Source organism: Athene cunicularia (genome assembly GCF_003259725.1).
Source record: "Athene cunicularia isolate RWA chromosome 1 unlocalized genomic scaffold, athCun1 chr1_part2, whole genome shotgun sequence".
Lineage (NCBI taxonomy): Eukaryota > Metazoa > Chordata > Aves > Strigiformes > Strigidae > Athene > Athene cunicularia.
In genome coordinates, this window is record NW_020799092.1 from 25,685,615 (window position 1) to 25,710,940 (window position 25,326).

General features: G+C 41.5%; 1 protein-coding gene across 2 annotated transcripts in view; it reads left to right on the plus strand.

The window, feature by feature from the left end:
* The window catches only part of LRP6 (LDL receptor related protein 6), a 106,664-nt gene that overhangs the window by 61,157 nt on the left and 20,181 nt on the right, over positions 1-25,326 (plus strand). For both annotated transcript variants that reach the window (XM_026867898.1, XM_026867897.1), the window contains 6 exons: positions 12,016-12,232; positions 13,632-13,921; positions 16,696-16,922; positions 19,070-19,254; positions 20,964-21,290; positions 24,779-24,981. In XM_026867898.1, the coding sequence (XP_026723699.1) occupies positions 12,016-12,232; positions 13,632-13,921; positions 16,696-16,922; positions 19,070-19,254; positions 20,964-21,290; positions 24,779-24,981 (1,449 nt within the window). The remainder of the gene's footprint in view (positions 1-12,015; positions 12,233-13,631; positions 13,922-16,695; positions 16,923-19,069; positions 19,255-20,963; positions 21,291-24,778; positions 24,982-25,326) is intronic.

Here is a 25,326-nt window from a genome sequence, read left to right on the forward strand (position 1 = left end):
TTCCCAAATCTATTAGCCGTGCCTGGCATTACTTCGGGTAATCCTCATGATTAATATGGAAAGTCTTACATCCTGCTGTTTTTCAGCATAAGCACACACAAGTCTTCAGAACCCAGCCTTGTCGGACAAGAGAAAGCGGATGCTGCGAAGACTTTTTTGAGCACAAAAATCTTGAACAGAGAGGACCTTTTTGTCTTTGACCTAGGAGCTAATAGCTTGGCATCTAGAGAATGCTCTAATTCATATCCTAATCCTGAAATTGCAGGGCTACATTTTCCTCTGATGACAACTCCCTCAATTTTACCGCCACCCTAATAAGGAAATTTTGTTTTCTAAGCATTCACCATTTATTTTCTGACTGGGAAATTTTGTCTCATAGCATTAGTCTTTGTATTGTGAAATGCTGATGACCTGTAAGCCTGATTACTGCTCCTACCCCATCCACCCTACTCTGAAGCAGAGGTTTGAAAATTGAGAAGCAGAAACCATTGAATTCCTAGCTGTTGAACACGGCTGCTTTTGTGTACTTGCCTTAAGCTTTTGCAGGTATGAGAAGTAAGGTAGTTGAAACAAATTCTTGAAGTTGCTTTGCTCTTTAATTTTGGCCACAGTTCTTTGTCCACCTGGTTTGGATAGTTGTGGCACTTGGGAACTTCATTCAGCAAATAACAGCAAGTATGTGCTGCAGAGGGTAGGGGCAGATCCCTCTACTCCGTCCCAGCTTCAGAAATTTAAAGTTTATTTTGTCAGGGAATGTTCGGCTATTTCTTAACGCCTGCTGGGCCTGCAGTAAGAAAAATTGCAGATTTTTGACATTAGTAGTAGAGTAAGGGCTTAATGTTTTTTTTTTTAAAAAAAAAAATAGTTTTTACGTTGTATAATTTCCATTTGGGAGATTTCTTTTGAACTTCTGAATGAGCTTAGGGAAGAATTAAATTTCGTGATGCAGACCAAGATAGGAAAACTATATTACAAAGCAAACAAATCACAGCCACAGACCACATATTAGTAAGGTCTCCTGACTGTCAAAGAGCTGGGTACAAGAATTTGAGTGGCCTCTTATCTCTCTACCCCAAATGCTTAGCGAGGACCTTCTGGCATTGTAAGCTTGTTAAAAAGTTAAATTCCTTTTTTGCTTTGGCTTTTGAGCGTGGTGCTACAGAATTGTCACTTAGGCATGTACCTTTTGTAGCTATTCCGAGTGTTTTAATGTACAAGTGAAAAAGATGAAACATCCACGCCGGTTTCATTTCAGGAACATTAAAAAGTCAACTTTTTATTGCTTTTGATAAATTGAGAATATATAAATAAAACTGAAATGTGAAAAGTTTGATTACTGAGACACCCAGTACAAACCACTTGTGCTGACGAGTTCCCAGCGAAGTCCTGAGGGATCTGCTATCAACAGGCTGTCATGCTTAATGGAAGAGGGGAGGTTCCCAGTGCCTCGCCACAGAAAGAAGATACCAAGGGGGAAGGTTTGGGGTAGATAGAGCCACAACTCTTGTCCAGGGGTAACCTGACACTGATCTGGGTGCCAAGCATGGTATTTTTCTAAGTAGTGAAATTACTGCCCTAAAAATTTTATGATATTACCGAACACTTTGACATTCAGTTTTAAAATGGTTCTTGTGTCATAGATGTGCATTTCTCCCTGAAATCTGGGGCTGGTTTTCATCTGATGAGATGTAGATACCTTCGGCTCAGTGAACTGCCTTATGTTGCCTTTATAGAAAATGATAGAAGTCATCACCTCTGCAGCGTGCCTTGCTTTACCCTGAAGTAAATGTTTAGAATAGTTTGGATGAGTCCTACCCTAAAAATACGTATTCTTCTCTGTTACCTCTAAGGAGAGCCTGGAGCGGCCGTGTCAGAGGCAGATGCCCACACTTGAGACACGTTCAAGCAGAAAGTTGTGCTGGCTTCTATCACCTTTTTTGCACGTTATTGTTAATAGTAAAATTTCACCTTTCTCAGACTCGGTTGTTGCTTGCATCTATGCATCTTGACCGAGACTTTCCAACCTTGGAAATTCAGAGATGTTTCTGACAAAGCTTTGCTAACAGATGAGCAGTCCTGTTTTGCTAATGATAGCTCTGTAAGCCTGATGGCTCCCAGTGGCCCAGCATGGAGCTGATTGAAGTACAACATTTGGATCCCACTACTGTGTCATACGTGCTTCCTAGATTTTTCCCACTGGAGTTAGGAAACTGTATGTTAGTTTACACTGTTGTCTCATCTAGAAAGTAACAAGCCTCTACTGGCAGTCAGTATCGGTTACCTAAGGGAAAACACAAAAATCCCACAGACTAAAACAACTAGAGCCATCATCTGACCTCACTGAGTCTGACATACTTAAAATAATATTTGAAGGCAAGCTGCAGAGTGATTTGAAGAGATACTGAGCTATCTTCTGCATTTCTGATTCAGCTGACTGCTGTTTCTCAGTCTATTATCCCTTACTCTCCAATATTCTGGCTTTTTTTTTTTTTTTCCTCCCAAAGTTAGTTGCGTTAACGTACAAAACAGATTGTACTGATCTTGGACCTGGGCTTTTCCAGAAACATTCACGTGAGCTTGTGATCCTTCTCGATAATTATTCAGCTGTCTTCACACAGGTTCTTTATTTTGCTCTGAGATTTTTTTTTTTGTCGTCTTAACCTAAATTTTTTTTCTGATGCTATTCATGATGTTGCAACTTTTGCTGTGGTCTGTGAGAGAAGGATTATAAGAAATCTAATACCTTTTATTAGGCAGGTAAATGTATATGGTGGAAAAACAAGCTTTTGGACATGCAGAGACCCTTGGGATTGGTTTAGTGAAGGGAACAGTTGAATCAACTTAATAGCTTACAGCCACCTAAAGTAGAAAGTATCCCAGATCCCCCCCCCCCAGCTTTGCACTGGCTGAGTCACTCATTGGACCACTTGGATGTGCCAGAAGAACAGCAAACTTCCCACATTTTTTCCTCTCTCCAGAAAACTCAATTATATTTGCTTACAAAGGAGTCTGGAAAGCACCATGTTAGATAGAGAACATATTAAAAATAGTAAGTTCCTGGGGCAAGGTACTGAAAGTAAGTACCTTGGGATGGAAGAGCTGAGAACAGAGGGGTTTGTCTATGTGCAAGAGCATTAGAAGTTGTGTTGCTGATTATAATCTTGTAAAATTGTTCCCCAAACCACTGTGAGAGTTCTGGCTGGTCTTGGCTAGTCTCCTTTGCTTCCTGGGAAATGTGTGTACGGTTGCTCATAGGACTTAGTTGACAAATAGTAAGTTGCAAAATCACAGTAATTCGCTTCCTTTGTACCCCTGTAACCTATGCCCACATACCAGAACACCCTCGGACTGTTGCCACTCCACCCTGTGTATTAATAATGTACCAACATTAATTTCCATAGCCAAGCATCTTTATTCACCTATTTCACCTCTGAATCTTCTGAAAGGATCCTCTATTTTTTTCCCGTTAAAACCTCTCTTTTCATCCTATTCATCATTTTGGCTCAATTTTTTGTCTTAGCCTGTTTCTTAGAAATGCAGGGGTGTTTTTTTGTATTGCACAAGATTGCCTAGGAGATGTCATATTTGATTGTCACAATGGTTATAGACTCCTTTCCCTGCCTGCTTGTCACTTCACCTGACTTGAGCTGTTCCATTGAAAACCCACCCGATTGTTTCTAAAATTAAATTCCATCGCTGAGAAAACAGTTCTGCTGTTGGCATTGATTGATCAGTGAGCTAGAAAAGTTGTCCTATTGTGAAAGAAATAAGCTTATAACAGTGTCTGCAGCATGATAGAAAGGACTATTTATGAAGTTAATCTCTATTCTGTTTTTACGTATTTATCTTCACTGCAGTCCTATTAGGAATATTATCCATGCTCAGGAAAAATATATTTTGAATTCTTTGGAAAAATTATTAGAGCTCAAAAGGAAATTGAGGGTGCTGGGGAACTGTTAAATTAGAAATTGGTAATGGCTATTATAAAACAATTAGCAGTAAGAAATTGTGGAGTTGTCTGGAGGCATTTGACTTCTGAAGCAAATATCAAGGGTTCCAGGTATCCCTTCTGCTGATTTCTCGGGATTTCACTGCAGTGAAGAGATGACTTCCCATTTCATATCTAAAGCATTCCTTAATGTTTTGGAATTGAGGGAAAATGTTGTTAACAGTAAATTAATGACACAGGATAACTTCCTCCAGCTGCGTTGAAAGTTTCAATTGCTTAGTCAAAGAGAGTATAGTTGATCAGGAATTTATTTTTTTTTAGAGGGAACAACTAATAAAATTGGAAATTTAGACAAGATGTCCCTTTTTTAATCTCTTAGAGCTGCTGTTTTATAGTAGATACATGTGTTAATTTTATTATATTACTGCAGCCATAACAGCAAAATCATTCTGGTCCGTTTGTGTTGCTTAAAGAGGCAAGTTGAAAATACATAATCTGAAAAAAATGTTAATGTAATGTTGAGAAGACATTCTAGTTATCTTTCAGAGTTATTTTACAAAAGATGGTGCCCCAGTTTGTTTTTTTCTTTAACCAAATTAGTGTTGTTTTTCATTTTTCTGGTATAGTAAGATTCATGTACATTGAGGTGGAAGATGAACAGTCATAACCTGGATTAAGTGTCATGAACTGAGTCAATATGTGTTGCATCAGCCAAACAGCACATTGAAAACTTATAAATTATCATTGGGTAACGAGAGCCAAAGTAACTAATTGTAGACCTTGAATATTCCTAAACTATTTCAGGTATAATGCAGGCCTTGTTCAAGATCTTTTCCTATGGTATGTTGAAATATCTGGGATATATATATATATTGAATTCAGTATTTCACAGCTGTCTTACAGTAATACTTCTCTGCAATTGTCTTATGCAGATCAGTGTTAATGATCAAACTCATGAGAAATTTACCTTTTCACTTCATCGTTTTTCAGTTGTACACATTCCTAGAGTGCGTTAGCATGTCCTGTGTTGAAATTATGAAGGTGGTAGTGCTTTCTGATATGGTTTTTTGCTCTTTCAAGCTATTGCAAGAAACCCAACTTGTCATTAGAATTACTCAAGAGTTTTAAGGACTGCTCTGGAAGAGTTTACCTTTTTTTTGTGTGTGTGTGTGTGACGTCCTTCGTATAGGTCTGTGACAAATGGCTGGCTTTTTTTCATGCTGTAAGGTAAATAACTATATATCTGGGAGTGTATTTCAGCATGTACCAAGGTGTAGCGTTCTGCATTTGTGGGACACGTGACCTGCAAAGCATTGCCACCAAATCAGAACACTCTCAGGTTCCTTATCCTTTCAGAAGGAAGGTAAGTGCTACAATTGCATCCTTCAGTGGGGAGAGATGGTTTCCAGCTGTGGTTCCTGCTAGAAGTTTTGTAGAGCTGGCACAGTGATGGCAGTAGTACTTGAGCAGGGCAACTGAGGGACCTCTTGGCCCATCTGAGGATCAGTAAGCTGGTACTGGTAAAGGTGCTGAAGTTCAGGAACCAATAGATGGCTGAGTTTTCCGTCATTTGTCCAAAAATCGGCTGTCAATTTTAAAAATCAGGGTTTAGATTCAAGTTATTCTTACTTTGTATCTGAAATTATTAAAATCAATAAACAGCGCTAGAGAAAGTTGTTTGGATTGGGTTTTTCTGTTTTTCTGATGTGTCTGAAATAAAGTTCTGGCAACATCTTGTGATGTAGCTGGGGGCTTTCAGTCTGTCACAGAGGCCTATTCCATTCTTGTAAGTAATCTTTTATTTTTTGAAAATCATGTTACCAGCTGTTTTTTCTAAATTTTAATTGATTACTCATTTCCTCTGTTTCAATCATCCAAAGAGCGAGCTTAACGTGCATGATACTTACGTGCTCCCTGATTATTTAGAACTACATCGAAAAGAGGACCCAGGAAACTACAGGGCTATTAGTCTTACTTGAGTCCCTGGCAAGAGTTCTCCTAGAAACGTGCAAGCCAAACAAAGCAGGTCATTGGGAAAAGCCGACATTGATTTCCCACAGGCAAATCATTCCAGACTAGCCTGATCACCTCCTACAACAAAATAACATTTTCTGTTGACCTGGGGAGAGCAATGGATGTTGTTTGCCTGGACTTCAGCAAAGCATTTGATGCTGTTTCCCACAGCCTCCTCCTAGACAACCTGTTACGATAAAGTCTGGATGTGTGCTCTGTGAGATGGGTAGGGAATTGCCTCTCAGACCTCACTCCGAGGGTGGTGATCGGTGATTTTCATTCCAGCTGGCAGCCTGTCACAAGTGGGCTCCCCCAGAGATCGATACTGGGCTCCATGCTGTTCAATATCTTCATAAATGATCTGGGTGATGGGATTGAAAGCACCCTCACCACGTTTGCTGATGACACGAAACTGGGTGGCGTGGTGGCCGTGTCTGAAGGGAGACCCATTTTCCAGAGAGACCTGGACAGGCTGGAAGAGCAGGATAGCAAGAACTAGGTGAGGTTTAACAAAGACAAGTGCAAGGCACATGGGTTGACATAACCCCAGAGCCCAGTGTAGGCTGGGATCTGTGGGGCTGGGGAGCAGCCTGGCTGAAAGGGACCTGCAGGTCCTGGTGGACAATGAGCTGAACATGGGTGTAGTGTGCTGCTGCACAGCAAAGGCAAATTGGTTCCTGGGCTGCATCCGCAAGAGGATTGGTAGCAGAGATAGAGATGTGATCATCCTACTCTACTCAGTGCTTGTCAGTTCACGTGTAGAGAGCATCGTGTCCAGCTCTGATCCCCACAATTCAAAAAAGATGCAGACAGACCGGAGAGGGGCCAAAGGAGGGTCACAAAGATGATCGAAGGGGTGGAGAACCTGCTCTCGGAGGAAAGACTGAAGGATTTAGGTCTTTTTCCACTGGAGAAGAGAAGGTTCGAGGGGACCTCATCACAGTTTTCCAATACTTAAAGGGTAACTACAATGAGGATGGAGGCTCTCCCTTCACAAGGAGCCACAGGGCGAGGACAGGGGCAACTGGTACAAGTTGCACTGGAGGAGGTTTCGTCTCAATACAAGAAATATTTTACAGTGAGAGCAATTGTTTACTGGAATAACCTTCCAGGGGATGTGGTAGAGGCCCCATCACTGGAAGTTTTCAAGATGTGACTGGACAGGATGGTAGATAATCTCATCTAGGCTCCCTTTTCCACAAAAGGTTGGACCAGAGTTAAGATGAAAGGTAATGGTTTGCACACTGTCATCCTGCTTATGGCACTAGGTTAATTATGAGTAAATCATATCAGCTTTGTCTGACAGTGTCATGGTTTAAACCCAGCTGGCAGCCAAACACCACGCGACTGCTCGCCCACCCTCCCCTGCCCCTGGGGATGGAGTAGAGAATTGGAGGAGTAGAGGGAGACCCATAGGTTGAGATAAAAACAGTTTAATAATTGAAATAAAGTAAACCAGTAACAATAACAGAAAGTACAAATGGGTAATGCACAATGTGATTGCTCACCACCTGCTGACTGATAGCCAGCCTGTTCCTGGCCAGCGATCCTGAAAACCAAGAGCCTGAAACCACCATCCCAGAAGTGAGAAAGAACCCACTCCTTCCCAGCTGACCTGACCCTCCATGATGTTACATGATCTGGAATATTCCATTGGCTTCTTTGGGTCTGGTGCTTTGGCTGTGCTCCCTCCCAGCTTCTCGTGCACCTGTGTACGAGCAGGACATGGGGAGTTGGAGAGTCCTTGATCTTGTAGCAGCAACTGTAAACATCAGTGTATTATCAGCATTCTCCTCATACCAAATCCCACACCGAATCCAAAACACAGCACTATTCTAGCTACTAAGAAGAAAAAATAACTCTATCCCAGTCCAAACCAGGACAGACAGTCTCCCAGCTTTACACTGGAAAGTGTGTTCTTTCCAGAGCCTGAGTGCTCTTATCTGGGAGTCATCAGCACTGAGGTTGTCTGGCACCTTGTCAAGCTGGGTGATATTGGTGATATTGGTCCAAGAGTGGCCTGGCCATCTCAGAGCTATGGATACAAGCCTAGTCTCTACTGCCGCTGGCCTTGGTCTGCTAAACCTGAGCCGACTGCTAGTCTGCATGGCTTTGCTGGGCTTCCAGCACGAGCTCTAACCAGAGCTGAATGTTATTTTCACAAATGGGATAGGTACAATGGTTGAGCTCTAGACTTAAACCAATCAAGTGACAAATATCAACTACCATACATTCAAATCCCAGATTATCAAAAAGGTAAATTCACTGCATTACCCTATTTATCTCCGTTATTGCTGGTATCCAAGAGTGAATTAAATCCAGGGGATGTGACAGCAAGAAAGACCCTAAGAATATATCACTGTTCAATGTCTGTAACTTTAAAATAAAAGTAATCTTTCCAAGTTGTTTTTTAATTGTCCCAGCTGACCATTAAGCACAGCATCTTAAAATGCAACCACATTTTCAGCATTAATTTGTTTATTTTGAATAAACTGTATTTTCATGAGGCCGTAGGTTTTCATTCATTGTTCTAGGCTAAGCAAAGCCCTTATCCTACAAGCGGGTATTTTTTTCTGAGGCCATTTCATTTTTGTACTTAGTTCCATTTTTTTTTTTTCATGGAACTACTCGCTTTTTCAGTAAAGGTGGTGGTTGTGGTTGTACCACATCTGTTTCCTGTTGTAGTCTATATTCTCACTGTGGTTTGCAGTATTCAGAACGGCCTCAAAATGTGAAACCCACACCACATTGTGGTTAAAGCAGCGTAAACCGCTGGAGACACTGCCTCATGGCAGCAGGAGGTGGGTTTCTCATATGGGGGGTTCTGTGGGGATAGGCTTCATTGTGGTGAGCTGATCCATCTGGGGCTGGAGAAGGGGAATAAACGTGGAAAGCAGCATTGGCTGGGACTCGGTTGTCTCCTGAATTACAGTATGCGATAAGAGGATGCTGAAATCCATTGTAACTGGTCTATTAGCGATTGTTTCTTTTTCCTTGTGCTTATTGTATATATCACCACAATATCCCTTACCATTTTCCTTCTGGCCTACACCAGACTATTTGGTCCCGTAGCCTACTGATGAAATTCGATTTGAATCTCCTAAAACGCAGCCGAAGTGAGTGCAGACAGCATGCTGCCGTGGAACTATGCATGTGGTGGTACCCGGCTGCTAGTGGGCAGATGTTTATATCAAGTAATATTGCACAGATGGGCTCAGGTAAGATGCATAGGAGTAGGGTAACAAGTGTGTGTAAGTGCTTTCAGCTAGGCGTCTGTTTTGTCTAGGTGACATAAAGCTGTCTTTTAAAATAACCTGCATGTGGCAAAACAAAATTTAATTAAAAGCAGATACTTATGGATTAAGTCCTCCCTTCTCTTTTCCTGACTGTCTTTCAATATAAGAGGAAGCTTATTTGAACAGCTCTCCTTTTAAAGTTTGCCAAAGAAAGTTCGTCTCATACCATACCCCTTCCAGGTAATTCTCTTTGCTGGTAGTTAAGCACCTGCTTAAATACTGAAGCTTCTTCCTTTTATAAGTACAAGGCAAAAAGCGTAGCATCTGAAAATACTGCTTTGTGATAGTGAAGTTTTAGTGGTTATTACTGTGTGGTTTTAGTTGACTCACTTTGCAACATCCATCCGTTCTGTTTATATTTTTGGTCTGCTTAGCAAGCACTAATTGCCATATATTAATGAGTTGCAAGCAAATGGCTTATCTCTGTAGTTTAAGGGGGAGAGGGAAACAAGCCATCAGAGAAATGTAAGATGACTGTGTTATGGTTGGAAAATGCGTGGTAGGCAAAAGGGGATGACTTTTGCTTGGTGGTGGTGATGGCTTCTTGAAAGGATGGTGGGTTTAAGGGCTGTAAGTCACAGTTTATCTTATGGATGTTAAATCCGTGTCCCTAGTTCTAAAGTTAGCCATTAGTCTGTTGTTTAGCAACCTCATTTATCAAAACAGAGTGTAGGAGGCATGCTGCTAGGAATTGAGAGCCAGCAGATGCTGAAGTTTTCAGACACAGAATAGATGGAATAGCAGGGCTTGTTTTCAGAAGGAAGTCCAGAAATTAGGCAATTACACTGGGCTCTGAGCCCAGCTAAACAATCTGTGATAGGAAAAGCTATGTTTGGATTTGGTTATCAGTGTGTAAAGGACATAAGTTACAGCTTTAGGCTGGGAAATGCACCGTAATGCGAAGCGAAGCTGCAAGGACTGTGCTTGACTCTCTGAAGTATCTTAGTGAGAATGCAGGGGAAAAAAATCATTTCGCCAAGCAACGTTCACCTTATTTTTGTGATGTATGTGCATTAGTAGAAGTATGCCATATATGCTACTAGACTGAAGATATTTTGGAAATCCAATTAAGCAGGGTAATTATGAGCTTTTTAAAAAAAGTTAAATTATTAATAATTATTATTATTATTCCTTATTCCTACAAACCAGCAAGTATGTAGAACCCCTTTCATTTTTCTGTAGGAAATGTGCACATAAAGATTCAATTCCTGTTCTAACATACTCAGAGTAAGTACAGTAATGTCGGGAAGTTTATGACAGGGAATAGTTTTAAGGAGAAATAGAATTGTTGTGAAGATTATAGCATTTTCTTCAGCTTTTTTAATGAACTTAAAACTATTTTATTAACGTGCACATTATACTGTACGCTGAGAAAGGAATGGCTTTCAGTTCTGTTTCTCTATTCCTTTCCTTCCTCCCTCATCTGTGCTTGGGTAGGCAAAAGGTAGATGAGTTGCTCCAAAATAGCCTTCTCGTTTCTCATGAGTAGGGAAATTCTTCTGACCATAAAACATCATCCATCTAGCCAGAGTTACTAAACCGATTGATTTTGAAGGTTGTCATTGCACAAATCTTTGGGTTTGAGCCATGGGGAAAAATGGGAAATCATACAGACTTGACTATATATCTTAATTCCACAAGGCAACTGAGAGAGATTTGAAAACAGCTATTTTAGTAAGTCACTCTTTTACTAGTCCTTAACTTGGAACATCCTTGGGTAGTGGGAAGGACATTGTAATGTTTCAGGGATTAGTATGCTATCTTGAATTTTGTGGATCACGTTGTTTTGGGAATTTTTTACATTCAGGTGGTTTGGCTTGTTTCTTTTTCTTTTTTTGGACAGGTAGTATACATGCTGTAAACTTAAACTGAAACTTGAAACAAGCAGAAATATTTCAGAAGGAACTTTTCTATTAAATTGTAGTGCTGAATCATTTTTAAGCTTCTCTTAAAACACAAGACTCTCTTCACTCCTGTCAGTATGGTACTTTTTATAATACTTGGCATTCATAAGGTACTTGATCACTTGAACATGCATAAACATATGTTTAATTAATCCTTTCAGTTCCTCTTTGAGGAAGTTAGGTATTACTTCTTTTTAGCAGTAGAGAAAAATAACACAGTAAATTCAAGTGTCTTGATCAAAGACATGCAATTATTTACAGACTATTACTGTTCCTTCTAGTACAAAAAATACTGAACTTAATTTTGAAGAATAGAAAACTGGTTCTTTACTCAGGCTTGGGAATATAAACATATTCTGTAGATCTTCTTGACTCTTTGCCTCCCAGAATTTATGTGGGGCCTCCTCTTATTGCGGTTTGTAATCTGGGCAAAGCTCACTTGGGAGGGACTGTGGACTACAAGACGCTGAGCCGGGACTTCTTGACATTGTAAGCTTGTCTTCATGTAAAGCACAGCGTCTGCCATTTAAACCAAGAGACCTAAGTCAGAAAGGAAAGAGGCAATGACTGACAGGCACGCATAATATTCCTAAAGCAAATATAATAAGGAATGTTGTGTCATAATTTCATGTTACGATCTCATTAGCCTTATACATAAGGGATCCTCTGTGGCTTTTAGAATAAGTACCTGTTGAAATAAGTACCTGTCTTTTTAATTAGATTGCTGTGTGACATTGATAGCATTTTAATGGCTAGGAGATTATTTTTAAATTTGCATTCTGAGTGCGGAGCAGCTAGTTAATTAATCTCCGATAAATAGTGACAGAATTATTCTGTTTGTGTATATCCATAGGTCATGAATGCTGATGGAACTGGGCGAAGAGTTCTGGTGGAGGACAAGCTGCCTCATATCTTTGGATTCACGTTGCTGGGAGATTACGTCTACTGGACAGACTGGCAAAGGCGCAGTATCGAACGCGTGCATAAACGCACAGCAGAAAGGGAGATCATCATAGATCAGCTGCCTGATCTAATGGGCCTGAAAGCTACAAACGTCCGCCAGATAATTGGTGAGTGAGACTGCTAATTGGGCAAGTAAACGAAATGGAAAATTTCAGCAGTGCTCTTCCGCAGATACCGCTTTATAGCAGGTTAGATTTTTAGAAATGGGCAGAATCCAGTTCTGTTGTGTGGTACACAGTTTGATGGGATGGGGTAGGTCTTCTGTGAGGTGCTTTAGTTCTCTAACTTGAATGAATATGAAGCTGGAAAGCAACCAGGCACCTCCCAGAATGGGTAATTTTCTGCTTCTTAGAGAATTGGAGCAGCTCATAGGTCTGAACAACTCTGGATGCAGTAAGGGGAGAAGAAGGATCATGGGAAATGAGAACCTCTCTTTGTAACAGCCAGCTATTAGATTAGCCCAGCTGTTTATGGAACTGCAGCTGTAGCAGCTTTTCATCTTGTAATCCGAACATGTGCTCCCAGTATGCGAAAGCTAAGAATGAGCCAGTTTTAGTCTGTTCATTGCCTTCCACATTCATACTGCAAAATCATCTTTTAAAAATAATTAGAAGTACTTTCTGCCCTGTGGTGTTCATGGTGTAAAAAAAAAAAAAAAAGCAGGATCCAGCTTTAAATTGGCTATCATTGGCTATCTTAACACTGGTAGCAGTGTAACTGTAGCATCACAGAACTCATCACATTCCCTAAACGTCCTGCTGTGTGGTTAGAACTTGTAGCCTCTTGCTGCCATGTCTGGATTATACCCCAGGAAATTAGTCAAATGTAGTTGAAGTGTATCTTTGGGTTGCTGCTACCACGTTAACAAGATGCCCGAAGGTACATGTGCTAGTCAGCGGGAGGTTAATGGTTGGACTAGATGATCTTCGAGGTCTTTTCCAACCGAGATGATTCTGTGCTTTAAACGCAGCCCTCTTTCCAACTGTTTGGTTAATTGAGTTTGGTAATGCTGGGCCTCTCTTAGTGGGTGGGTTTTCAGCATGTGCAGGTACACAAGTTGGTATTGCAAAGAGCTGTTTTACTAGTAGAAGAGACCGTTGAATGGATATGAAAATAGATCTGCACGTTTTTTCATCTCTAGGAACTCGATCAGGCTATGTAACTGGACCAGTGCACGGTAAAAGGCAGCAGAACATATACTTGCTTACTTACAAGTGAATCAGGAGCATCAGTAGCTGTTGGAGTCCAGACCCCTTTCCCTAATGCTGGGTTTGTTTCACGGGGCCGGGAAAACACATTCTGGCTTTCCAGCTAGGTCGTGTAACATCTCTCTAAAGGATTACAAAAAAACCAAACAAAAGTTAATTCATTCAGAGAATAAAAGGTAGAAAAACTATAGTTATTCCTTAAAGGACTCATAGTGTTGTTGATGCGTGCGAGGACTGGTTTCATCTTCCAACTTCAGTTGGTTTGCAGTGATGGTTTTTGATTTTGTTGTGTGCTTAGGTACAAACCCTTGCGCAGAGGATAACGGCGGCTGCAGCCACCTCTGTCTGTACAGACCACAAGGCCTCCGCTGCGCTTGCCCCATAGGCTTAGAGCTCATCAACGACATGAAGACCTGCATTGTCCCAGAAGCTTTCCTGCTGTTTTCTCGGAGAGCGGATATCAGACGAATCTCTTTAGAAACAAACAACAACAACGTGGCTATTCCACTTACTGGAGTCAAGGAAGCTTCCGCTCTGGATTTTGATGTGACAGACAATCGGATTTACTGGACTGACATTTCACTGAAGGTAGAGGTTGACTCCATGTTTAGTTGTTACAAGGTTCTTGAGATACTTAAGAATGGATTGGCAAACGTGATTACAAGATTTAAGGGATAGGTAAACGAGCTTGTTCTAACTAAAAATTATGTACATTTTTCATTATAATAGCAGCATTCTCTCCTATAAATCATCTGTACTGGGTGGCAAGGTTTTGGTGGGGGGGGGATACAGAAGTGGCTTCTCTGATAAGCTGCTAGAAGCTTCCCCCATGTCCAACAGAGCCAGTGCCAGTGGCTCCAAGTCTGAATTGCCACTGGCCAAGGCCAAAGCCCATCAGCCATGGTGGTAGCGCTTCTGGGATAATGTATTTAAGAAGGGGAAAAAATTGCTGCACAACAGCAACTGCAATGAGAGAGGAGTGAGAATATGAGAGAGAAGCAACTCTGCAGACACCAAGGGCAGTGCGGAAGGGAGAGGAGGTGCTCCAGGTGCCAGAGCAGAGATTCCCACGCAGCCTGTGGTGAGGCAGCTGTGCCCTGCACCATGGAGGCACACGGGGGAGCAGAGACCCACCTGCAGCCTGTGGGGGACCCCACGCCGGAGCAGGGAAATGCCTAAAAGAGGCTGTGACCCCCTGGCAGGGGTCCTGTGCCCCCCTGGCAGGACCTGTGGCCCTGTAGAGAGAGGAGCTCACGCCGGAGCAGGTTTGCTGGTAGGATTTGTGACCCCACGGAGGTCCCACACTGGAGCAGTCTGCCTGAGGGACTGCACCCCGTGGGAGGGACCCATGCTGGAGCAGTTTGGGAAGCAGTTCTGCTTCATGTTGCAGAAGTTCATAGAGAACTGTCTGCTGTGTGAAGGACCCCACGCTGGAGCAGGGGAGGAGTGTGAGGAGTCCTGCCCCTGAGGAGGAAGGAGCGGCAGAGACAAGGGGTGATGAACTGACCACAACCCCCGTTCCCAATCCCCCTGAGCTGCTGGGGGGAGGAGGTAGAGAAATTGGGAGTGAAGTTGAACCTGGGAAGAGGGGAGGGGTGGGGAAAAGGTGTTTTAAGATTCAGTTTTATTTCTCATTACCCTCCTCTGCTTTGTTTGGTAATAAATTAAATTAACTTTTCCCAAGTTGGGTCTGGTTTGCCTATGACAGTAATTGGTGAGTGATCTCTGCTTGTCCTCACCTTGAGGCACGAGCCTTTCGTGATATTTCCTCTCTCCTGCCCAGCTGAGGAGGGGAACGATAGAGCAGCTTTGGTGGGCACCTGACATCCAACCAGTGTCAACCCATCACATCGTTTAAATCTAACGTATACACTTTCACATAGAGGATAAGTTTGCAAAAATTAAGTTTTTTGGCAGAAAGCTCGGAAGAGTGCCATATGGCAGGAGGTTTTGGGGATCATGGAGGTTTTGCCAAATATCTTTAACGGGGGGAAGCCTTGTCTTGGGGCAGGAAGTTAAAATGGGTCTTACCTGCTCATTAACTTACATAACTGCTGCATGTGAGACATATTATGAACCACAGGCTTTATAAAACAGGTTTAGGGTCTAGAGTGACAAATCAGAAAAGGTTGAGGGTAGGTGTTTAAATGTGATGGTTAATGCAGCGACAGAAATCTGTGTATTGTCTGTCTGTTAGCAGTAAGTCTAGTTATGCCCTTTGTTTTTCATGGGTTGTAGATGTAGTCAGAATTTCGAGCACCAAAAATTTAGTTTTTAATAAAAGAAAGTTTTCTGCAATTGGGTTGAGACCTGAGCCAACAATAACTCATGGACCTTTGCAACTGAAGAACCATAAAACTTAAAAACACGGTTTAAGTGAGTTTGAGAGGTGGCTTGGCTGAACTCTTTAGGTATGGTATTCATCTGAGCTGTGTTTGAAATAAAAATAAAGCAAGGATCTGATCAATTTTTTAAGGATGGTACAGATGAAGACTGAGATACAAAGTTCCCTGCTGTGTACTGTCACAAATTGGCGTAATTAGCAGGTAACATCCAAACTGGGAAGTAAACAAAAAAATCAGTCTTTGTGTTAACGTCTGATGGGTTAAGAGCATGAGGAGCCTCTGCAGAGGGGAATATTAGGGACATAGAAAGGAAACCCATGTTTCCCAAAAAGAATTTTGTACCGTCCTAACATTATTCTGTTACTTTCAGACTCATGAGTGGTCGCAGTAAATCAGGGAATGCCTAAACTCTGATATATTATTACAATATAATTCTGGCTGTATCTGCTATCACGGGCTGATCCATGACGGCAAGAGTTAAGTCTCTTGAATAAAAGCCCGAGAAGAAATTATGCTGAGTGAAATTAAATTAAACCAACCGTCAGTACTGAAGCACTTGCAATACAGAGCTAATCAGTCGTTAGGTTGTTTTCTTCCATTTGCTGTTCTGCCCTGAACTTTTTCATTAGGCTGCTTTAAATTGTGTTCCATGCTATAACATCGGTGCTTTTGTATAGTCCTGGGAGAGCCAAAATATTTCCCCCTCGAAGTTGGCACTGAGTTATTAAGGTCATTTTGGCATGTAGACTGCTTAATTGAAGCAGACTAGTTATCCCATTTATTTCCCCAGTGAAACGCTATTGTAATTGACACAGAATACATTCATGGAGAACAGTAAATCATTACTTCTGAATAGCAGCATTGTTCGCCTTGCAAATAAGTAGCATATTGTAAGATCCTCTTTCCTAGGAGATGCCTAAAATCTGAAAGTGTTTAAAATGCAACAAAGCAAACAACCAGCCGAATGACAGACTGGTAAAATTTTTAATTTGCCTGTGTATCTTTGTATCCCTGCAGACCATCAGCAGAGCGTTTATGAATGGCAGCGCACTGGAACACGTCGTGGAGTTTGGCTTGGATTACCCGGAAGGCATGGCTGTAGATTGGCTGGGGAAGAACTTGTACTGGGCTGATACAGGGACAAATCGTATAGAAGTGTCAAAGCTGGATGGACAGCATCGCCAGGTGCTGGTGTGGAAAGATCTTGACAGTCCCCGGGCGCTGGCGTTGGACCCTGCTGAGGGGTAACTTGCTGGTTTAATTTTATGTTTATGAACAGTGAAAAACAACATCGTAATGCTTCCTCTAGGGCATGTTAGTTAGGCGCTGCCTGTAAATCCTGAGAGAACTGAGCTGGGGAATACAACTTGGTAATTTAGAGTATGAGGGATGGAGGAATACGCTCTTAATGTCCTGAATAATCATTAAGACTACTACCAAAAAAATCAGAGCAGCTCATTAAAAAGGGATTTATATTTAGTTTTTTAATTAACCACAGAATCAAAGTAGTTTTAGGTTTGTGGAATTCATTAATTAGAAAAGGACTATAACATTGAAAAGAAAATATTTGTCCTTTTAAAAACGGGGATTCTTTTTATCACAAGTTAGGGTCCAATAAAACTATTAAATGATTTATCCTGAGAGTGGGGGAGTAAAGCTTATTGTCTAAGAATAAGGAAGGTGTTTGTTTCTTCAGATAAGGAAGCCTTTTTAGTTGGTATGGACAACGGAAGCAAGGACAGAGAAAGAGTGGAAACAATTATCCCCAAAACGAAAGCTTTTCTGAGAAGAAACTTCTCAGTTGGATTCAAATGTAATAGCAAAAGTAGGACAATAAGCAGGGGGAAGGAGGAAGGAACAGGGCAAGGCAAAACTGTTTAGCTTCTGAAATAGCTCTTCTACCATGAAGTGCTCATTTGACACTAATTAAAAACATAAACCTATTTGAGATTGTGCCGACATTGTATTATTCTCATTTTACAAATGAGGGAACTTCATTTTCAAGGTTTATGAAATGATCACAGTTTCCAGTGACGCTGCAAGAGTTAGAGCAATGCAGAGAACTCGGAGCACGTTCTTCCTGCCTCATTCCAACAAGGTGGTGACAATTGTCACGGTGCTTAGGCCAGCAGAGCTGTGCACTGTCTGCAGTGGGACACCTGGGTGGGGTTTAGCCCCAACATGCCAGGGGATGCCTGGACAAGTACATCAGAGGGCATCCAGGACTAGATTGTTAGCTCCAGTCACTCAGTTGTCAGGAAAGGTTGCTACGTGTGATTCTAGTTTTACACTAGACGTTTTTCCAAGGATCATTATAATTCAATGCTTTGTCTCTTCACCACAGACCAGAAAAAAAAAAAAAAAATTGAGTCTGAATGCCTGTTTTTTCCTTTTGAGCTGTGTCGTCATACTTGATAAGGAAGTTTTCCTGGCATTGCTATTGCAGGGACAATTCTAACACTTAGGTCCATGCTGTGCACAACTTGCAAAAAACTTGAAGAAAAATTTGCAAGTATTCTTGGTGTCTAAAGAATAGCTTCCCCTTGATCAGCAGTTTCTGAAGCAACGTTTCCCACTGTGTGGTTGGTTGAAATTAGAAGCATTTCAGAGGTGTTTGTTACTAGAGGTATTAAAGCAGAAAGGTGTAAACACATTGGCTGGCGATGTCTCACTTGGAAAGCAAATAGCATTAAAAAAACATTTTGGAAGGAGTGACTAACTAGCCACCAAATGTCAAATATATAGCCCTCTACTGTACAGTGTCTGAAGAAAATGTAAACATGTACAGGTCTGCTTCTGCCAAATGAGGCATAAACTGTGAGTATGTAATAGTTTGTACTTTTGCTCCAGTGGAAACGCCAGACAGTTTTGTGTTATTCTGCCCTTGGCTGAGATTTAACATACTGTTACATGGCTGATTGGCTTAGTTGTCTGGAGATGGGAAGTGTCGTCTATGAGCGAAGGTACCTTGCATACCAACCCTTTTGTATTCCTTCATCTGATGGACAACTGAATAGCAACCGAAGCTAAGTGCCATGGAAAATACCTTCCTAAATAACCGGCTACAAGTGAAGGTGCCCAGCTGCCAACCTTTTGCTTCTTAAGCGATGTGTGTGGATTAGTTAAGATTGAAGTGCTTTCATATGGAATTTCCTGGTGAAAATCCAGCTCCAAGTGGAAAAATTAAGTTGGAAGCATTCTGAGGAAACTTGACTCACTTCATGCTTGTATTTTGAAAGAATATTTAATGTAATGGGGCTTAATAAATGCTCAAATTTACAGCTCTTGTTTTTTTCTTTTACTCATTCTAAGGATTTGTGTTTTGTTTTTCCCCTTGAGTTTTCTTTTGGATTGAATGTGATATTTTTATTTTTTTTTTCCTTTTAATCAGGTTTATGTACTGGACTGAGTGGGGTGGTAAGCCAAAGATTGATAGAGCTGCTATGGATGGCAGCGAGAGGACTACTCTGGTACCAAACGTGGGACGTGCCAACGGCCTCACTATTGATTACGCTAAAAGACGACTGTACTGGACCGACCTCGATACCAACCTGATAGAATCCTCCAACATGCTCGGTGAGACCCAGAGCCCTGGGCCGCGTCACGGGCACGCTGCTACTGTTTCACATTTCCCTGTGGCAAGTCATTACTTAAGTAATGCAAAGATCCACGTCTTAAGACAAAAATAGATTTTTCCGAACTCACGTGCCTTTAACGTTTGCTTCTGTAATTCATGTTTATGCAACGCAGCATTTAGCGAGGCCTCGATTTTCTTGTAGGTGAATATTGTTGCTCACAAAGTTAAAATTATACAAGCTGTACGTGTTTTCAGTTATATGTAGGACAAAGCTGTCAACTTTCAGCGTTCTGGAGACTCTTGTTTTGCTGCTCTGAAGAGCACTGGCAAGTATATAACAAACACTTCATCATCTGTAGGAAGGTAGAGAGCCAAGATAACAACAGCTTATTGGACACTTTTCACAATGTAATTTAATACAATTTGGTTTTTAATCTTTGTTGGTATTGTCAGGGTTCGGGCATTTTTTTTTCCCCCAGGATCCTGCGCACCAAGGAGCTTTTCCTGGCTAGTACTGTTCATGAGGGGGACTCTCTCACACTGGGCTCTGTGTGATTGTTTTATAAACTGGTCATTACAGCTAAATGGAGGTGGAATATTTTGTTCTTTCCCTGTCCCAAAGTAGGGTACTGAGGACTCAAGCTCTCTCAGATTTGCACTCTATCTTTTCTTAACTTCTCGTCACCCAGGGGAGTGGACTGCCTCGTATGCCAAATTATTCAGATTAGCGTTATCACCAGCCAATATTTAAGGCTAAAGGAGATAGTCTACTTTAAACAGTACATTTGCAATAGTGGAACAAAGCTAGAAAAAGATCAAAACAAGAGAATGCATTATAGAAATTATATGTAATATAAAAGCTTTTCTTCAGCTTCTCATGTATTTTGGTGTGCTGTCAAGGCTGGCCCAGCATTCCCCTGTGTACCGTGGAGCTGGACACAGCATTAGAATTTAATTTTCCCTGTGGCTAGTGACAGCAGAGTGCAGGGCTGTGCATCGTTGTCTTCTCTGTGCAAAGAGGGAGTGATATCTTGCTTCATAATCTCCCATTTGTTTTCTGTGACAAGGCAGCAGGACATCCCGTGGTAATGAAGTGGTTGAAATAATGTGGTTGAAATCATTTTCCCCTCCATGCCCTGCTCCTTAAGGTCTCTTAACATTTCCACACTATACACCATTAACTGTTTCCTACCCTGAGTTTGTAACTGCACCTTCCTGTTACGACATTCCAGAGAGAGGTTAGTTTAACCTTGTGCATTTAATTTTTCTCATAATACAATGTAGAATTTTATTAAGCTCATAACAATTCTCTCTCTGTAAGCAGTGGGCAGAGACCCAGCTGTGGTGCGAGAGGTGGTGAACTGGGAATACAGTGTCAGGATACTGCATCTGCTTCAGAGGAATCCTGTTTGTTTCGGAGAGGAGGGAAAGGACAGAGTCTTTCTGAGAACCCAGATCATTTTTAAAACTGAGACTTCTTTAGTAAAATACATTTTCTTACGTAAATTATGAGCAGGATTAGCACATTTCTATTGATAGGCTCTGAGACTTCAGGATGGTCTTTGGAATATTGTATGTTGCTTTAGAATTTACTTTTGTAAGAATGCAACTTTAATTATATGTTAACCTTTCTGTGCAGGGGACATGTCCAACGGCATATCGTTTGTCCCCATGTAATTTTGCATTTTCTTTCCCTTTTTGGAAACAGGCCTTGACCGTGAGATTATAGCTGATGACTTGCCTCACCCATTTGGCTTGACTCAGTATCAGGATTACATTTACTGGACAGACTGGAGCCGGCGTAGCATTGAACGAGCCAACAAGACCAGTGGCCAGAACCGAACTATCATCCAAGGGCATTTGGATTACGTGATGGACATCTTGGTCTTCCATTCCTCCAGGCAGGCGGGCTGGAACGAGTGTGCCTCCAGCAACGGTCACTGCTCTCACCTCTGCTTAGCAGTGCCCGTCGGTGGCTTTGTCTGCGGCTGCCCCGCTCACTATTCCTTGAACTCTGACAACAGGACTTGCAGTGGTAAGCTGTAGTGAGTGAAAATAAAACACAGAAGCGGATGTGTTTAGTAACAGATGCGAGCATTGTACTTGGAGGAAAAAAAGAGTTTTATTTTCATGTGAAATGGTGGAGCTTGTTTGCCGATAGGCCAAGTTAAAACTAGTTTTTATTTTAAATGCTGAACGTGGTTTTGGTTTCTTAGCCTCCCTTCCTCCATAGGAAACAGGATATATGTCTGGATAAAGATGCCAATAGAAAAAATGTACTTAAAATATAATTTTCTAATACAAAAAGCCTACTGACTTTTAAGAGAAGATAGGATATTGAAAGGAAAAAAAAAAAAGGCAGCTGTTAGTGAGCCCTTTCAGTGACTCAGCTAAATCTGTGTAAACAGGAAAGCTCAAAAGGCTGTTGGTTTTTTATCTGTCAAACTCTCTTCAAGTACTTGCTTGTTTATTTATCCGCTTGTTTATTTCTAATCTGACATAAAGGTTATGTGATAGTTTAGTCTATATTCGGGACTTTGCAAAGCCTTTAGGTGGTCAGGATTTAATTCTCCAGTAGCTGTGTTTGCTGGCTGATGAGAGGCTGAGGTGGGCCCCTCTTGTACCCCTAAAAGTGTTTCTTCCTCAGTGAGGAGAGGCTCGACTCCACGGCCTCTCCAGCGCTTCAGATTTCTGATCTCAGTGCAGCCCCATTTTTCTTCATTGTCGTGCAGAATATGAACCACAGGGCCCCTCGGGCTGTGTGTAATTAGCTTCTAACCAAATAATTTATCCATCTCTCAATAACTGGCTGCCAGTGAAGCTCTCATAATTTTGGCAGCCACGCTGGATGGCTGATTTCCACTGGTGTCATTCAGATTAGTCAGTGGGTGAAGAGATTCATGGTACAGAGAGACAGATTGTATCTTGTCCGTGTTATGCACGAGCAGAGAGATCCAACTGTTGTTTTAAAGCCAAAAGCAGGCCAGCTTGTTCCACGAATGCCACCTCATGGCATTTTTTGAAAATCGTGCTCTTTGGAAAACTGCTTTTCCACCCCACCACGTGTCCTTGTACTCCTCCTTCCCTTTTTTATTGCAAGGGGCACTTGCATGACAACTGGATTCTTGTACTCTAACCCTCTCACACCTTCTTGCAAGTTAGAGGCACGGCTGGCACCTCTCTGGTGAACAACTGTGATTTTGTAGGTGGAGGAATTTGACTTTCAGTGGAGAGTAAGTAGCAAAATGATCAAAGGTCGTGTTTTCTTGTGAAAATGCTCTTAGAAACAAAAGGAGAAAAATACAGGAAATGTGTTGTGAGCAGATGGAACCTGCAGTACAGTTCAGGGCTGTTCGTGAGATATTAGGAATCTTCTGCCATGTTCAAACCTGGGAACTTTCCAGCTTCTCATTTGTAGGTAATTGGAGACTTAAACTTCTCTGGATATAATATAATTTTTTTCTTGGCCACTATAATTGAAGCATGAATTGTTTTAACTTTCTCTTGCCTGTCTTACTTGCTTATGTACTTCTGAACATCATTATTAGCCCAAGCCTTGTCTAGAGGCCAGTTCCTCCCCTCTGGATTACCCTGCCCCTGTGTGCATAGATGGTTTTAATTACGGGAAGGACACACTGCTCTGAGATCTGGTATCTCATCAGACCTACCACGTGTCGTGAAGTTTGAAGGCAGTTGTTACACAGGAGACATGCTCATTGCACTCCATTTGCCTGCCAAAAATATAGTTAAAATATGTGACTGTTGGGAGGGAGAATGATGAAAACTGGGAAGGGATCTGTGAAACTGGTAGTGTTTCAGAGGTGTGGGGACTCAAGGGGAGGAATTCTGCTGGTGCTTTTTCTAATGAACCATCAATTCAGAGTTGGAAACCAGGTAATATTAGAGAGTGAGAGGGTGTCTTAGGGGTAAAGTGGAAAGAATTTTAGGTGTTTATGATGGCATGTTTACCTGCACTGTTTTATCTTAAGCTTTTTTTCCTTTTCCATTACTCTCAACTGGTTGGTAAGAATTCTGATGTTTTCTGAATCTATAATTTCTCTATACACATTCATATAATCTTCACTTTGCTTTTTTTGTGCTTTCTTCTACTATTTAGAGCTAAGTAGAAGCCATCTTAAATTATTGGAGAAATGCTCGGAGGGGAAATACAGGTTTTCCAGAACACAAAAATACCTTGCAATTAGGCCTGATTGCTATAGGATGTTAGAAATGAGTCTTAGTTACCAAGGAAACTACACCACCACCACCCCCTTTATTTTTTTTCCAGCAGCCAGAATAAATGTTCAAAGCATATGCCTAAAATAACAAAGCAAGGTGATGATGTTCTCTGGAAGACTTTTGCTACCTCCCCTTTCCAAGGTGCTTGCCTTACCTGTTTTACAGGGTGGATTGAATGAGTGCAGTGTCCTACTGCTAATCTCTCCAGATTTGTGCTATAGAGAATTGATTGTACAAACTTCAGGGAGGCTGCAAACTCCATTTCTGGCTGCTGGCTCTTGTGCTGTCTTGCACAGCAGTGGCTCCAGGTAGACCATTATTGAAAAGAACCCTGTGAAAAGGGAAAATGCTTTAACTACCTCCTCTGTTTCCTGACCCAGTTATGTAATACAGGGATTTCTTTGTAATGATGTATTAAATGCCTTGTGCACTTACTGTAAGATACAGGCGGTAAACTTACAGCTATATGGGGTGGGGAAGACTTATTTTCTGATGTTATTTCTAAGAAAAAAATCATTTTTCCAGGGAATTTTTGCTGCGCATTTGAAAACCTGAAGCAGAGCATCAGATTATTTTTTTTTTCTGATTACAGGTTAGAATTTCCAGATGAGCACCTAAAACTAAGAAATATAAAGAAATTTGAGAAGAGTGACTAGATTTTTCTCCAAAAACACAGCCTTGCACATACCTAAGAGATTTTTCTGTGATTTGGTTGTTGTTTCATTCCAGTGCAGGCAGAAAGAGAGTTTGTGGGAACAGGACTGAACCACTCTAACATCAATCCCTCTTCCCTGGAACTTCTGAATAAGGAACCAGAGCTGGCTTTTGCTCAGATTCCTCTGCAAGTAGACGAATACCTAGCAAAAGTTCAACTTCAGAATAGTAGAAGGGACCTTGAGACCCCTTTAGAAAGAAAAATTGACAGTTCTGTGAGAGGCATAGCTGACTGTTCTTTGAGATGATTTTGACAGGAGTCTTCACATTAATTAGTCCTGCGACTTACAAAATTATCTTTGCCTGTCACATCCATGTTCAGACATTTATAGTAAGAAGAGGTCATTTGAAAGGCTCTCCAGACTGATCAGAGGTTGGGATTTTTATGTTTTGTTTTGGGTTTGGTTTTTTATTCGGCAAAGGAAGAGGGAGAATGGGAATGAAATAATAGCTACCCTCTGGTTATATATAGTAGCTGTCGTTATTGAACGTACAAATACCCAACATTATTGCTGTGTGTAACCCTTTCACCCTTCTTTTTTTTCTTTTTTTTTTTTTTAACCCTCCAAGCTCCTACAACCTTTCTGTTGTTCAGTCAGAAGAATGCAATTAATCGCATGGTGATAGATGAGCAGCAGAGTCCAGATATCATACTCCCTATCCACAGTCTCAGGAATGTTCGAGCCATTGATTACGACCCCCTGGATAAGCAGCTGTACTGGATTGATTCTCGGCAGAACATCATCCGGAAGGCACAGGAAGACGGCAGCCAGGTACCCTGCGGGTGATGGAATTACTGAAAGATGAGGAAGGCCTGCCCTACACCCAACAGTGAATGACTGTACATAAATAATTTAGTTACACAGACTTCCTGTAGATTACTAGCTGTCACTTGGCAAAACAAGTGGCATCTGGAGTTTCTGGAGTCCTCAGCCAGTAAGCTGGGAGGTGCAGCAAGAAATAAAACATGGAATACTGAGACCAACTTAAAGATACTGTTGTTGACAGCATGTTATTTGCTCAGGGATGGTTTTTGGCTGAGGGCTGTTGTAAACCCTTGTTTGAGAGAAGTGAAACGTGGAAGGGAAGGTTCTTGGGAGAACCAGAGTGTGTCAGGG